This window comes from Oryzias latipes, chromosome 8 (genome assembly GCF_002234675.1).
Source record: "Oryzias latipes chromosome 8, ASM223467v1".
Classification (NCBI taxonomy): domain Eukaryota; kingdom Metazoa; phylum Chordata; class Actinopteri; order Beloniformes; family Adrianichthyidae; genus Oryzias; species Oryzias latipes.
In genome coordinates, this window is record NC_019866.2 from 18512218 (window position 1) to 18527713 (window position 15496).

A 15496-nucleotide genomic window follows, 5' to 3' on the forward strand; every position below is an offset into this window, starting at 1 on the left:
TTAACAGAACTTTTGATATTTGTTTAGGAAAAAAAAAACTTAGCCCAAAATAAAGCATTAACAGTTGTCCACATTTGTACGACACATGTTTTAAAGTCTGTGATGCAAATATTTGGAAGGCAAACTTCAGACAAAGGTTTGAAAGAGTTAGCAACTTTTGCATTTGCATGCTTGCAAAACTGCACATCACTTTCAGAAGGACTAAAGGTGTTCTATTCGATCTACGAAATCCTGACTGGACCACAGTACACACCTGTAGTAAAAAGTCATCCGAAAATACTGCAGGACATCATACAGGAGAAACCTGAAACGAACATGGATGCTTTCTCTGACATCTAATGCTCTCCAAACATGTTAAAAACCTCATTCTTGGATCTCCTTTCACAATTTCGTTCAAAAACGTCTTCGACAAAGCGCAAACAGAACAAATTCAAGAGGATGTTGGACAAGGAGTAGTCAAAACCCTTTATTTCTGTCCTGACATTGTGAATGTGAACTACTTAGGGCTTTTCCCATTCTGGAGTGGTTTGATGCTGGAGAATTTACAGAGGTCTGTTCATCATTCCAAAGAAGAAGAGGATGTGAAACCGACAAGAACAAGAGACACAAACTGCCAGGTTGAATAATGGTTTGGCATTACTAAAAATGTGATTCTACAGAGGAAATTAAAATTCAGACCAGCTGCATTTATCAGAAAAATGCATGTGAACCTTCAAGGAAGGTAAAAGGAACACATACATCATCAACAACAGCTTCTCCGAAAAACTTCTGACGGCCAACCAAATTTCAAGAAAGATCATGCAGTCACAGGAAGGGTGGGCAAAAAGTGAAGATAGGCAAAGTGTTAAAATAAAAAAATCAAAGTACTTCTATCTCCCAAAGATAACGCCACAACGAAAAGGAAAAGGACAAGGACAACTCCTGAATTGGTTGAAACCAGTACACCTACAACAACTAGATCCTGCCAGTACTCCTGTCGAAGAATTAAGAGAAAACCTTCAAGTGAGTAAATTACAGTCAGAAAATTTTATGTAATTGTTTTTTTTGTTTTGTTTTTTTAAACAATTCAGATCTTTTATTAATTGAAAAAAACATCTTTCCAAAGATAATCCCACAACCAAAAGAAACATGTAAAACACCAGCCCATGATGTGGTTCAAACCAGGGTACAACAACGGGATCATGCCAGTATCCATGAGGAAAAACCATGAGTAAATCCTGAGGTGAGTGCATTAAAGTCTGAAAAGTGTTATGTAAATATTATAAAACAACAGATTGAGATGTTAAATTACCTGAAAAGTAGCACTTCATCCCATCGCTTTCTTTTAATGTCTCAAAGCATGAAAAGCATGACAAAGTTACATTAGTCAAAGTTATTAAGTGCTTTGATAAAAGTAAATCCTAATTTTTAAAGCAAACATTTTGATTTGGTTTGATTATTTTGACGTTTACATGTTACAGGTAAAACAACTTTGGCAGTGTGAAGAAACAGAGGTTGTTGTTGCAGTCATCAGAAATAAGGGTGTATATTGGCAAGAGTCTGGCGATACGATACGTATCCCGATATTTTACCGAAACGTTTTCTTTCTGTTTTTTTAAATATGACTTTGAAAAAACTCAACCTGAATTTTAATGTCTTCCACTGTAATAAAATGGTCAAATTGAGTTTATTTAATGATCACAATGTTAAGCACTGCAATTGTATCTCATATACAAGTTGCGTTTACCAAAGCAAATTCATAGTGCTTTTATTTTGGTAAGGTAAAATATAGAAAGGGAACAGTCAACATTGTCTGATTTAAAAAATATATATTTTTTTTTTTTAAGTGTAAGAAAAAACAAAGAATGAATGAGCCTTAACCAATAAGTTTCTATTGGGGAAATAAAATGCTGTTTATTTTCAGCATTAATGTAGCTTCTCTAGTGCTTTTAAACAGTTCAGGAGCCTGAATGGTGCTTTAAAAATAAAGGGTGGGGGACACACACTGATTCTTTCCAGAAACAGTAAAGTGTGTTGATGAGGCAGCATGACAGAACTAAGGAAAGTTGCTTAAATGTGACAAAAAAAAGGGGCTTTGTTTACATTTCTGCTCTGTTGCACCTTTGCAGCCACGCTTCTCACACACGGAAGTAAACTGGTAATGCTGATCACCACAGTGTCAGCCTTTTCCATAGCGTTGTACACACCCCTATGATCCATCAGGTCCCTAAACTAGAATCCATTGCTTTGAGGTTCTGCAGAATTTTAGCCCGCTTTGCTAGCATGTGTTAGCAGATGCTTAGCGCAATATTAGCTGCTGCCGTGCTTCATTGTCTATCTTATTTATCTGAGCCGCTAAAAAGCACAGCAATCCACGTTTTCATATCTTACTGGCAGCAACATGGCTCAGAGTTTCTGTTTGGTATCCATTTCAAGTAAAAACAAAGTATTTCATGTCTCATTATAACAGAACAAGCTGCCTCTGGGGGCAGTCTTCCTGTTGTCTTGTGCAGAGTAGAGCTGCTCAAAGAGGCTCCGTGTGCTCTGCTGCCAACTAGCGGTCGGAGGGTGAAGTGGACAACAAGAGTCAGACACTGAAGGACATTCAGAAATAATTAAATAAATATCGATCTGGCAGCATTTTGAATCGATACAAGTATTGCCAAATGACGTATTGCGATATATTGCCGAATCGATTTTTTCTTACACCCCTAATCAGAAACACAATGCAATACAGAGTTTCACCTTGAGACACAGGGAATTATTGACTTTGAGACTCGGAGAACTTTTTATTGGAGAGGCAAGTGTTTTTTTTAAAAAAAAACAACCTCCTTTTCCACACTTATTTGTAGATGGCACATCATTTGGCATGACTTTTATTAGTATCTTTAATAATTATTTAGTCTTGTTACAGTTCAATTAAATAATTTATCGAATGCTATTTCAGCCATGTATTTTAAAAGTGTCTGTTCTGTTTCCATTGAAGGTCATGGAATGCTAAATTGGGGCAACATTTAACAAGCAAGATCCAAATGAAAAAATGTATCAAATGAATCACTACACAGTTGGAGTGATTTTACATGGGACAAGAGAGGAGGTGGCCAGAAAAGGGCTAAAATATGTGACAAAAAAAACATTTCTTCTTTTAAAGATTGTTTTTTTTTAATTATTTTATTTAAAGAGATAATAGGCTTTTCATTATGTACTTTATTGCCATTTCACTCACCTATTTCAATTTGTCAGGCTACATTTGACTAACATGTGACATCCCTGCCAAGACAGAATCCTGGTATTGTCCACTGTGTAAAAAGTAATAGCACCGTTATCTCATTTTTTCATTAGAAATATAAAATATTTAACCTTTTTTGAGCAATGTCATTTTGTAAATATTAGTATTCTAATACACAACACATGATTGTTTTAGTTCACTGAAAATGTTTTGTTTGAGTACTAGAATAACTAAGGATAGCTTTCTTAAATTTATTGAACATAAGGTCATGATTAGTCAGGACAAAAAGTTTGGTGACAATATCCTTTATTGATCACTTTAAATTATGATTCATACCTCTATTAAAATGTGAAGAAGTGTATGCAATAAAATAAACTAAAGATGTACTTTCTCATAAAATACTTATTGAAGCGTAAATATGCTGACAGGTCTTCATTACCAGTTCATAAATATAGACATTTATTGATTTTTACAGAATGGTGTTTCACAGAGTTTGCACTTTGCTGACGGTCCCTTAGTTGGTAGCAGGCTCGCTGCATGTCTCCGTTCACACTTCGAAAAGAACAAGTTTGATCAAGGCAACAAAATAAGAATGAAAATACTGTTTTTTTCTTTTGAAATGCATTTGTAATTCAGACACAGAAGGATTGAGATACTTGCTGAGACATCTGAACGTTTATGAGAAGAGTTATGAGGCTGGAGTCCAAATCTGTGAAGACCTTCTAACTTTACCGAACTCGGGATGTCTTACCTTGTATCTGTCTTCCGGGATGATGTTGTAGTCCCTTAGCTGGCTGAGGAAAGTCTGCGGGTTTTCCAGGCAGGATAATTCGGTTTTACGCGACTGGAAAAAGCGTTGGAGTTGCGCGGATTCCAGAAAGTCCAGCGGGTCCATTTTTCCGACCTTGAATGAATTTTTTTTTTTTAAATGTCGCAAACGCACTAAATGCAACTTTAAAAATACCCAGTGAAAGATAGCGAAAACAAGGCGAAGATGCACTGAAAGAAAGCGTCTTGCAGGCGGAGGGTCTTCCCGGATAAACCACGGCCCCACCTTAGCTGTGATGCTGGGAAAGCGAAAGTAAAAATGTATGAAGATATATACATATGCCAAGACATTGCAAACATAACTGTCTAAGTAGCAAATGAAAATATTAAAAGTTTTCTATTAAAACCTTTTTGTTGCCTTCTTTTTTTAACTTTTAATAAATATTTTTGCGTTTGCAACAGAAATGTTTTCACATGCGTTGTATCTCATCTCGCTTTCTCACTATCTTTGATTTTGCCCTTCTAAATTTCATTTTAGTGTAACGCATCTGCCATCAAACAGCCTCCTAATTGGTCTAGATTCTAACCAATCAGGAGACTCTGTCTCGTATTGACGGTGCTTTAAGGTAGACATGGACTCCTTGTGAAAATAAACATAATCGTTAAAAATACTTCTGCTAAATGCATTAAGTCTACTTTGGTGATCCATTAATGTTTATTATTCCTGTTAATCTCTTCCAAAACACATGTGCAGCACAAAATAATATGTGCTTTAAATAGTTTTGGTTTTGTTTTGTTATAATAAACAGATCTTAGAGAAAATCAGACTTTTTACCAATATTTTGCTCTGGAGGATTCAGATTAAACACAGGCCTATTGATTTAGTGTAATGTCAGCAGCTAAACTATACAAGTTATTTTACAGTTTCTGAAGATCCTCAGCCATTATTTCACAAATCTGGTTTAAAAAAATTAATCAATGCCAAAAAAACAAGGAAAAATAAAGTATTAGTTGTTTTTAAAATGATTAAAAATGAATAGTTCTTCAGTTTAAGAGACAGAATCCAGGGTAAAAAGAGCTGGCAGACACCATGTTAGATAAATATGACGATTTGATTGGTTAAAATCTAGACTGTTTGATGGCAGATATGTCCCGCTAAAATGAAACTTATGAATGCAAAATAAAAGATAGGGAGAAAGCGAGATGAGTCACAACGTATGTGAAACCATGTGTTTTGCAAATGCACAAATATTTTTTGAAAGCAAAAAAATAAAATAAAACGTATTTTATAAGCAAATATTTAATATTTTCATTTGCTACTTAGAAAGTTTTGTTGCGGCTCATATGTAACTGGATGGATTTCAACTTCTCCGGGGTCAGAGATTTTGGCTGGGGGCAGATTCCAAAAATGCCCATCACTTCACATTGTTTTGCTTCATATTTTATTTCCTATTTTGGTTGTTGTTAAAAGCAGCCCCCCCTCCCCCTGACAACCCCCCCCCCCCCCCCCCCCCCAAATAATCCAAATAAATTGAGGTACGGAAGAGGATTAGGGCCACGAAGACAGGGAGATAAAAATGTGGCATAGAAAATTCTGACTTTAATCTCGGAGTTCTGACTTTTTTCTTAAAATTCTGATTTATGTCTCAGAATCCTGATTTATGTCTCAGAATTCTGATTATGCCCCTTTAAAATTCTGATTTTATCTCAGAATTCTGACTTTTTTCCTCGGAATTCTGACTTTAATCTGCGATTTCTGACTTTAATCCCAGAATTTTGATTTTTTCTCTCTCAGGAATCTCACTTTAAGTTCAGAATTTTGATTATTCCCTCTCAGAATTCTTACTTTTTTCTCAGAATTTTGAGCATCTAGTAACGGATCAATGCCTGTGTGGTGGTTTCTGTTACCCAAGGTAGAAAACATGTTGTAAATAGACAAAAAAAGGCACAAAACATTAAGTATAGGTGTCAATAATTTTAACAGAAGATACCACCATGGGCCAGAATGAAGCCGGGACCAGATGTCACTAGGGGGACTAGCACCAGCAGTTGCAGACTTCACGTAGGTTAGCAGCTCCATTAAGTCATGCAGTCCAGTAGCAATGTCCTGTCCATCATTTGGTGCCATCCGGGATGAAAGTGCAGCAGGTGTCTCCAAACATTTTACAAACGCGTCTCTCGATGATGCGATTGGGAGGTTGAACACGAGTCGATTTTGCAGAACCATAGTTCTTATGGCTAACATTTCAGCTGCCCATGCGTTGGCAAATTTGTAGGTGGTTTTAAGGAGTCTCACCAATGCGAACCTGTTGATCTCCATGTGCTCCCTTACTTCTCCTACTCTTATCCATGGAAAGAGTGATTGTCCAAATTTTGCTCCTCCACCCCAGATAGAGAAGTCCCATTGGATTCCAGTATCAGTGGTCATTTGTCAGGCGTTCATGTGGAACTTGGGCATGGCGCATTTTCATCATGCGGGATGAAGTGTAAAGACAGTTTTGTTCATGATGAACACAGGTGGAACCAGAAGTTGGATGCGTCTCTGATATATCGGTTGTAGCCAGGATGTGTGCTAAGTCCATCCAGGCAATCGTGTCATCTCCTGTTGATGTTGCCTGGGCAGACGCCTGTAGTATTTTAAGGCATACGGCATGAAGGTGCACACATAACAGTCAGTGACATTCTTGTCGTGTGCAGTTCTATTCATCAGCTGCCACCAGAAATTTGGTACTGTAGGAATGATCGTTGGCGAAAACGTTGAGGTGAGTTGTTCATTCAGGTCCCATGACCGGCAGGCTAGGTTGGTACTGGCTTCACCTGGTTTTTCCATCGCTAGGAAAGTTAGGGCAAGGAGAAGACATGCTACAGTCAAGAGTCAGATGGCTGTAAATTTGCATTGGACACCTCTTTCTGATTTATCATTCTTAAGATAAAGTCTGCTGATGTTTGTTCTTCATCAGCTTTTGTAAGTCTGTGGCTACAATAGGTAACCCATAGGGCCTTCCGTGAACTATTTCAAAGGGTGATAGGCCATCTGATGTGGGTGTGATTCTCATTTAGAGTTTTACTAGATCTAGGCAGTCTGGCCATTGCCTTCCTGTTGTTTCCATGCGTTCTTTGAGTCTGCTTTTTACTGTTCCATTTGTGGGTTTCACTATTTCTGCACTTTGGGGGTGGAATGAACAGTGATTTTTTATTTGTCATTTTTAGGCTGGCAGCCATGTCTTCAATTCAATTTTCAATTTTATTTGTATAGCCCAAAATCACGACAACAGCCGTCACGATGGGCTCCGAAGTGAAATATGTTTTGGATGATGGTGTTATGAAAATGGGCCCCATTATCACAATAGGATTTCTAGTATTCCATAATTGAGAATTAAGGTTAGGGTTGCTCCCAATGAAGATTGTGTCTGTGTTTGCAGTGTGTGCAGCACACTTACAGGTAGCTTTGATGTGGCTCTTATGGCTTGTAATAGGTCAAGTAATAGTTTTGTGTGTGTGACAGCTTGCCTGTGGAGGTTTTCATTGTTCTGCGTTCCTGTTGTTAGGCAAAATAGAAAAGTATGGTGAAAGCAGGCTGTCAGTGTGGACTGTAAGGACTTTTTCTTTGGCTAATTCAGATGCTCTGGTTAACGCTATGATTTCAGTTTCCTGTGCTGACATGTTGGGAGGAAGCTGGCTATTTCAGTGATTTCTTTTATGTAATCTCACAACGGCTTAACCGGTTTGGTTTCCTGTTTCCATTTTTGAGCAAGAACCGTTGTCGGTTAAGTCTGGGCGTGGTAGTTGTAACTTAGCAGTTGCTTCCAGACAATTGTGTGGTGTTCCATCTTTTGGGAGTGGCAGCAATGTTGCTCGGTTGAGGATTTTGCAACAAACAATTGTGATGTGTGGTTGAGCTAATAACGTAGCTGTAGAAGAGAGTTGTGTTTCAGGTGAAAGAAAGTTAATTTCTATATTTGTTCCAGTGTCTGCCTATCTTTCTCAATAATTCGTTCTTTAAATTAACTGATTCTGTTCTTACTTCCTTTATTTTGGCATGCAAGAAAGCTCATTTACAAAAAACAACTTCAGAAGGTGGCTTTGCCTGGGGCCTGCCTGTGCTGAGACATTATTACTGGGCTTGCAATGCTAGAGCTTGGCTTTTTTGGAAGGAAGGTAGTGACATATGCAATCAATCACCATGCTGGCCTGTGATGGAAAAGCACAGAGTTAAATCTCTGACTAGGGGTTCTTTATCTGCTTTGCTGTTCAGCAAAAAAAATGACTTTGTTTTGTACAATTCGAATAGAATTATAAAGCAAATTAGGAAGGTACTTAGTCTGCCAGTCTTATCAATACACGCACCCATTTGTCTGAACCCTGCTTTTTAACCAGGTCTGTCGGATCACGCATTTACTCTCTGGGATAAAAAGGGCCTCTCATCCATTAAGGATCTCTACATCAACAATCATTTTGCATCTTTTACCCAACTGCAAAAAAAGTTTACTCTCCCACCGGGTCATTTTTTTGGGTATTTGCAAATCAGAAACTTTGTTAAACAATCTATAACTCAGTTTCAACAACTGCCAACACAACCTGAATTTTTCAAAGTCTTGATTAAAGCGTCGACATCTAAGAATTTGATTTCAGATTTTGTCAGATTTTTTTATAGGTCACCAACAACTATTCATATTAAGGTTGCATGGGCAGATGACATTGGGACGGATATCCCAACTAGTTTGTGGATACGCTCTTTGAAAGGGATCAAGTCTTGTTGCATAAGGGCACATCTTCAACTCGTACAGTTTAAAGTAATCCACTGTTTGCATTACTCCAAAACAAGATTGCATAAAATCTTTTCTCCTGTTTCACTAAACTGTAATCGTTGTCAAACTAGTATAGGTTCTCTATCTCATTTATTTTACTCATGCCCTAAGCTAACACATTTTTGGTTTAATATATTAAGGTTGTTTAGTTCAGTTTACAATGTCCAAATAACTCCCAATGTAATGATTGCAATATTTGGTTGTTCAGAGCAAATTCAGAAGCTGTCACACTCAATTCAACAAGCAGTCATGTTTGGAAGGGTTATAGCCAAAAGGATTATTCTGAAGGAGTGGAAGGCTTCTACCTCCCCTAGTTTCTGTAAGTGGCTAGATGACATGGCGAGCTGTTTGTACCTTGAGGAAATCCGATACAAATTGACTGGTCGGCAGAATAAATTCACAAAGACTTGGGGACCTTTAATGGATCATATTAACCAGGCGAAAACCCAGCCTCTCATCTGATGATGATTGTTTACCTTTCTCTGCATTCTTAGGATGAATCCTTCTGTGTTGTTGCTGTATGTGGGTATTTATGCTGTGTTTCTCATTTGTACACTGGCAGTGTTTGTGTTGTGTGTTTTTAAAACTTTGTTAAAAAAGCAATAAAAAAAATAAAATAAAATAAAAAATGCAAGCAAGCGTAATTAGTCTCTATGTGTTTGCATACATTCAAATTCAAACAAATGTTATTTCTATAGCACCTTTCATTTAAAAATACAGCTCAGGGTGCTGTACATAAAAAAAAACAAGAACACAAAAACACCAATCCCCACACATGCAATAAAATAACAAAATAAACCCCTCATATTTAATACACACAAAAAAATAAAAATAATACTCTGGTTAGCTTGCTGGCCGGCAGACGGAGGGCCGCTGTGGTAGAGCCCTGCACGGTACTATTTTCTTCATCCCGTTCCCCCCCGCGCCAGCCGAATTTCTGACCAATCACGTCCACTCCCGCAACGTATGCGTTACACTCCCGCCCGCACCCGCAAAACTCTGAGAATTTATTCCCGCACAGTAATAGAGATGCATTGATTTTGTATTGTCTCATGTCCTGCAGGAAAAAAACACGTATTTGTATTGATATTACTAAAGAGATTCATGTCCCTCCACCAGCCTCATCTTTTCATGCATTCCTCTTTTGTGTAATGTGCAACTTAATTATTAAATATATTTTCACTAATCCTGTTCGGTTAAAAGTGTGCGTGTGTCCGCGCGCAGACAGACGGCCTGAAGCGCGGTGAACCAGCTGGTAAAGATGCAGGTCAAAGTCATTTGAATTTATGGAGGAAAAAAACATTAATGGTTCAACAGAGCTGAAAATCTATGAATTAATTTTTTCCTGACGGAAAAATACCTTTTTTTTTTAGCTTCAGCCTTTTCCACTTTTTGCTGTTTTGCGCCTCAGTGGGGCATCAGCACGCAGATCTGAACACAACGCGTGTCTCACGATGAACCTCGTTTGAGGTTCTTTTCTGCTTCATCAATTGACATCATGTCCTTGGCAGGCAACATGCTCCGTCCTTATCCTGCGCAGTGTTGCCGGATAGATTGACAGCTCTTTCATCCGTGTGCTGCGCTAGAGCTCCCCGACTATCATGTCAACCTGCTATGACCGTATTTTGCGCTCTCTGTGGAGCGCGGGGGAAAACTACTCTCAGCTGCAGAGGATGTGAACAGGTGAACAGGTAGAGAGGAAAACCAGGTAGAGAGGCGGGGGAGGGGCTTTGGCTTTGGCTTTGGCTGGGATGATTTTATGAACTCAAACATGGAAACATGATTACCAAGTAGAACTCTTCAAAATAATAAACCTGATCTGTCCACATTCTTGTCTAGCATGCATTGATGAACACATCGCTCCGTGTAGCGATCAGACCATAACTTTAGTTGGTAGCTCCGCCCACACGCGACCACGGTATCAGGCTTTAAAGAACACAATTTCTAAGAGGAGGGGCGTTGCACATTCCCAACAACAGGTTAGATAACAGTGGCCATTAGGCGTCTCTACCAGGTGCGTTCACGGAGCGTACAGAAGAATCCAAAAGCCGCACAGCCTAACGTAGTCCGCTAATATATATTCATGAGATATTCATGGCAACACTGATCCCGCGGGGGGGGGGGGTTCTGCCCGCTACCGCCCGCAGCACAATTCAAACCGCCCAATCCCGCGAGATTTGGTTTGGGTCCCGCGGGACCCGGTGGGACCCAATCCCAAGGCAGCCCTCTACGCTGTGGCATGGGGTGTTATACTTTAGGGTTGAACAGGAAAAAAGACCTGTTGAGGTAACTTGTCTTTTATTAACATACTTGTTAGCAGTCACTTTACATCCGAAGGCTACATGATTTGCACATATCCCATCATGCATCACACATCCCATAATTCATCTCGACCAATCAACATGTCACTGTAACTAAGGGGCATTCAAATACAACAGGACAATGGATATCAAAATATTACAAGGGGAAGCAGCAAGCCATCCATGTTTATGAATGACTTATCTCATGAATTATTATTTCGTAGGAACGAAATAGTATTTTTTGGGGAAAAAAATCAGTATTTCGTAGGAACGAATTATTATTTGCCATTATGTCCGGGCATGCACGGCGTAACCAAGGAGTCAGGAGGTTGTTGTAGCTGTTCAACTTAAGCTTTAATAACACTCTCTTAGCTCATTAAATGCAGCTCACTCTCAGTCCGTCATTCTATATCGTCCCCCTGGATGTCCACCACCATCACATCAGTTCCTACACAACTGCCCTCATTAGAGTGGGACCAGATTTTTTTTTTTATCCATGTCAGGTCACGGGCTCTGCAGCTGAGACATCCAGTGGATGCCTGCCTGTTGCCTTTAGTCAGCTTTGAAGAACCGGAATGGACCCGTCGCCTTAACCTCCGCCAGGGAAATCGGCAGAATTTGAGACCGCTGTGTCGGGTCTCTCAACAGGATAAGGTCCATGTAGCAGCTCCAGCTCCAGCCAGGGTTGGCTTTGTGAACACCAGATCCCTGGCAAACAAGACTTTAGTCCTGCGTGACTTTTTCAATCTCGCAATCTGGATTTTCTGTGTGTGACTGAAACGTGGTTAAGTGCCGGTGAGTCCCCCGCTCTAGCCGAACTTCTACCGACCAATTGCCATTATTTTAACTCACCCCGGGCTTCAGGCAGAGGAGGAACCCCTCTTGTTCATAAAAAAGACTACAAATGCAAGCAGCTCTCTCCTCAGCTTTTATTTGCTAGCTTTGAACTAACCTCATTTGAGGTGGGCGGATCTGGTTCTGTTTTCTGTGCTGTTGTCTAGCGTGCCCCAAGTACAACAAGAATTTTATTGAGTTTACAGCCCTTTTAACATACGGTAAATTATTCCTACATTTGATCGTGTTCTTGTTGTTGGAGATTGTAATATTCACCGGTGCTGTCCTGATAAACCGATGGGGCAGGACCTGGCACAATCTGTACCTGGCCCAACACATCGGCTCGGACACACCCTGGACTTGGTTTAATCTTATGGGTTGCTTTTATCAAATATGGAAATTTGTGACTCTGTGTTCTCTGACCAATATGTCTGTTATTTGATGTTCCTTTTAAACCTAGCCTAGTAAGCCATTGCCCTCCTGCTCACTGCTGTAAGATTTTGAACCCCTTCCTCTGCTGATCAGTTCTCTGTTCTCTTTTAGCCAACTCTCTATCCCTGCTTCTGACCCCTCCTTCAACATTGAGGAGCTCTGCTCTTGGCTTGATTCCACCTGCCAAATGATCCTAGATTCTGTGACTCCAATAAAGACCAGGCGACCTAAGGCTAAACCAAAGCCCTGGTTCAACGACAGGACTCATGCCGTCAGGACAGACTGTCTCAGAGCAGAGCGAAAATGGAAGAAGGTCAACCTGGAGGTCTCACATCAGATGATGAAACATTTTTGACACTAGTATCAGACTTTGGTCAAAGAAGGAAAGAGCAAATACGTTGCAAACATCATTTCCTCAGACAGTCAGAATCCCTGTGTGCTTTTTAATACAGTTAACTGGGTTCTTGATCCCGTTCAAGATGTTTTCCTGGATGTCTCATCTGAAAAGTGCAATGAGTTCTTAATGTTTTTTATTGATAAGGTTGCTGCTAGCAGAGCTCTGATCGCACCACCTGAACTTGACCCTGCTGTTTCATCCCCTTGCTCTGCTGTCTTCAACCAGTTTGAGCATGTAACTCTTTCCTTTTTAGAGGATGTGGTGGGTCATCTGAAGCCCTCTGGCTCCTCACGTGATCCTATTCCTGCACGATTTTTTTGACGAATATTTCCAAGTATAGCTCTGAGTGTTCTTAATATCATAAATGGCAGTCTGTCCTCTGGTGTGGGTCCTGTTAAACTTAAACATGCAGTAGTTCAACCTCGTCTTCAGAAGACTGGTCTGGACCACTCTGTATTAGCTAACTATATGCCCATATCTAAACTACCACTTCTTTCCAAAATTTTAGAGGATTGTTTTTTGTCAGCTACAGTCGTTTCTTGAAGAAAATGACACTCTGGAGATCTTCCAGTCTGGTTTTAAGGCCCACCACAGCACAGAATCAGCACTAAGGATCCTTAATGATGTCCTGATGGCATGCAATGCTGGTGACCATGTTGTTCTGGTTCTGCTGGACTTAACTGCTGCTTTTGATACAGTGGACCACAAGATTTGAATATCTCATTTAAACCACCTAGTGGGCATTTGTGGAATAGCACTTGGCTGGTTCAGGTATTATCTGGCTGATAAATCTTTTTGTGTGAGCATTTTGGATGCTAAGTCGTTTTGCGCCCCCCTGTCATGTGGGGTTCCTCAGGGTTCAGTTCTAGGATCACTGCTGTTCTCTCTCAACTTGTTGCCTTTAGGCTCTATCCTTTGGAGACTCAACATTGCCTTCCACTGCTATGCTGATGATTGCCAGATCTACTTACTTTTAAAAAAGAAAGATGGCTTCCAAAGCACTCCTGGATTGCCTTGAAGAGATAAAAATTTGGTTGGCCCTGAATTTCTTAAATCTAAATGAAAACAAAACAGAGGTCATAATGTTTGGACCTAGTGGCCCTTGTGAGTCCACTTTTGCTGACCTGGGTCCACTGGGACCAAATCTTAAACCCATAACTACCAACTTTGGTTTTAAGATTGACAATAAATTGGAAGGCCAGATTAGATTAGTGGTGAGGTCCTGTTTCTACCACTAAAAACGATTAGCAAAGGTGAAATCGTTTCTTTTTTAGGCAGCACTTAGAAACCTTGATACATGCGTTCATTGCGTTCCGTCTGGACTATTGCAATGGACTTTACTTTGGAATGAGTCAATTCTTGCTCTCTCGTCTGCAGAACACTGCTGCTCGATTTTTAACTGGGACTCGTAAAATAGAACACATCACTCCGGTCCTTGGATCACTCCATTGGCTGCCTGTGTTTTATAGTTCTAGTATAGAGTTATAGTATAGAGTTCATTTTAAAATTCTTTTGTATGTTTTTAAGTGTCTACTTGGTCTTGCCGCTTCGCACCTCTCTGAACTTGTTCATCTTTATTCCCCCTCTTGACCCCTCAGGTCAGCCGACCTGCTGCTCTTGCAGGTACCAAGGTCCAGCAGGCGGCTAAGAGGGGACAGGGCTTTCTCTGTGCCTGCTCCCCAACTGTGGAACAACCTCCCTCTGAATGTTAGAGTTGCCCCCTCACTGACCATTTTCCCTGGCTTTTAACCCCAGCAAGACTTAGTTACTTTCTTAATTCTTTGTGATTTTAAACTATCCATGTGCCTGTTTGTTTTTAGGGTGTACATCCCTTTGGTCTCAGTTTTAAAGTGCTTTATAAATAAAGTTGATGATGATGACGATGTCCCTTTCCTTTTGGTCTTTTCAATGATGGGCTTAATGTTTAAATTGTATCTATCCTCTGTGTTTTTAGAAATAATAATTCCAAGGTGGGTTACTTGTGATTTTACAGGTATGTCATGCAAGACTGAGGGAGCTGAAATAGGTAAAAGTTCATATTTATCTATATTAGGTTTAAGGTCGGAAGATTCAGAAAATTTTTGATGCAATGGGAATCTGATCTGAATTTTTAAAAAAAAGAGTGGTGTCGTCAGCACCGACACACACCCCTCCCCTCCCTGAAGGAGCAATGACGGGCACCAGCAACCAACAGCCAACGGTTAGGTCAAAGCTAACCTCCCACTTCCCCCCCACCCAGCTGTTGGAGTTCCAAACTCCAGTTCGGCAGCCCACAGAATCCAGACTTTGTACACAGTTCACCTCAGCAACCCCAATTTTTTAACCCTATACTCATCTGGGTGCAGCTTCAGCTCAAGTGTCCACCATAACACCCCCTGTAACCTCAAATGCAACAAACCCAGTGCCCCAGACCAGCTTGCTTGGGAGCACAGCTTTCTTTCCACCTCCGGGTTCCCAGTGTCTTAACTTCCCAGACTCACAGATTAGGCAGCAGCTTGCAAGGAACCATTCAGCCATCTATCCTTTCCCAACACAAGTTTTTCAGCCCAGATCCCAGGTACCCACTAGCTATGGTGACTTCTCTTCGGGGCCTCAAGCCCCCATGTCAAGTTTTCCAATGCCAAAATTAAAGAGTGCAACTGATGATGTCCTTCGAGCTGAGCCGACATACAAAGGTGCAGAGCTGGGACAAACCCCCCAGTTTCACAGCACAAGCAGCAGGCTACAACCCGCAAGTTCCCCCGTATTC

At 40.3% G+C, this 15496-nt stretch overlaps 1 protein-coding gene across 4 annotated transcripts in view; it reads right to left on the reverse strand.

Moving 5' to 3' along the window:
- LOC101163904 (nuclear body protein SP140-like protein) overlaps window positions 1-4274 on the reverse strand; it is a 37124-nt gene extending 32850 nt beyond the window's left edge. For 3 of the 4 annotated variants that reach the window (XM_020705432.2, XM_011478448.3, XM_020705433.2), the window contains exon 1: window positions 3960-4274. In XM_020705432.2, coding sequence (XP_020561091.1) covers window positions 3960-4103 — 144 coding nt within the window. In that variant the 5' untranslated portion in view covers window positions 4104-4274. The remainder of the gene's footprint in view (window positions 1-3959) is intronic. The other variant, XM_011478446.3, reaches the window with a different exon arrangement.
- Window positions 4275-15496: the final 11222 nt, after the last annotated feature.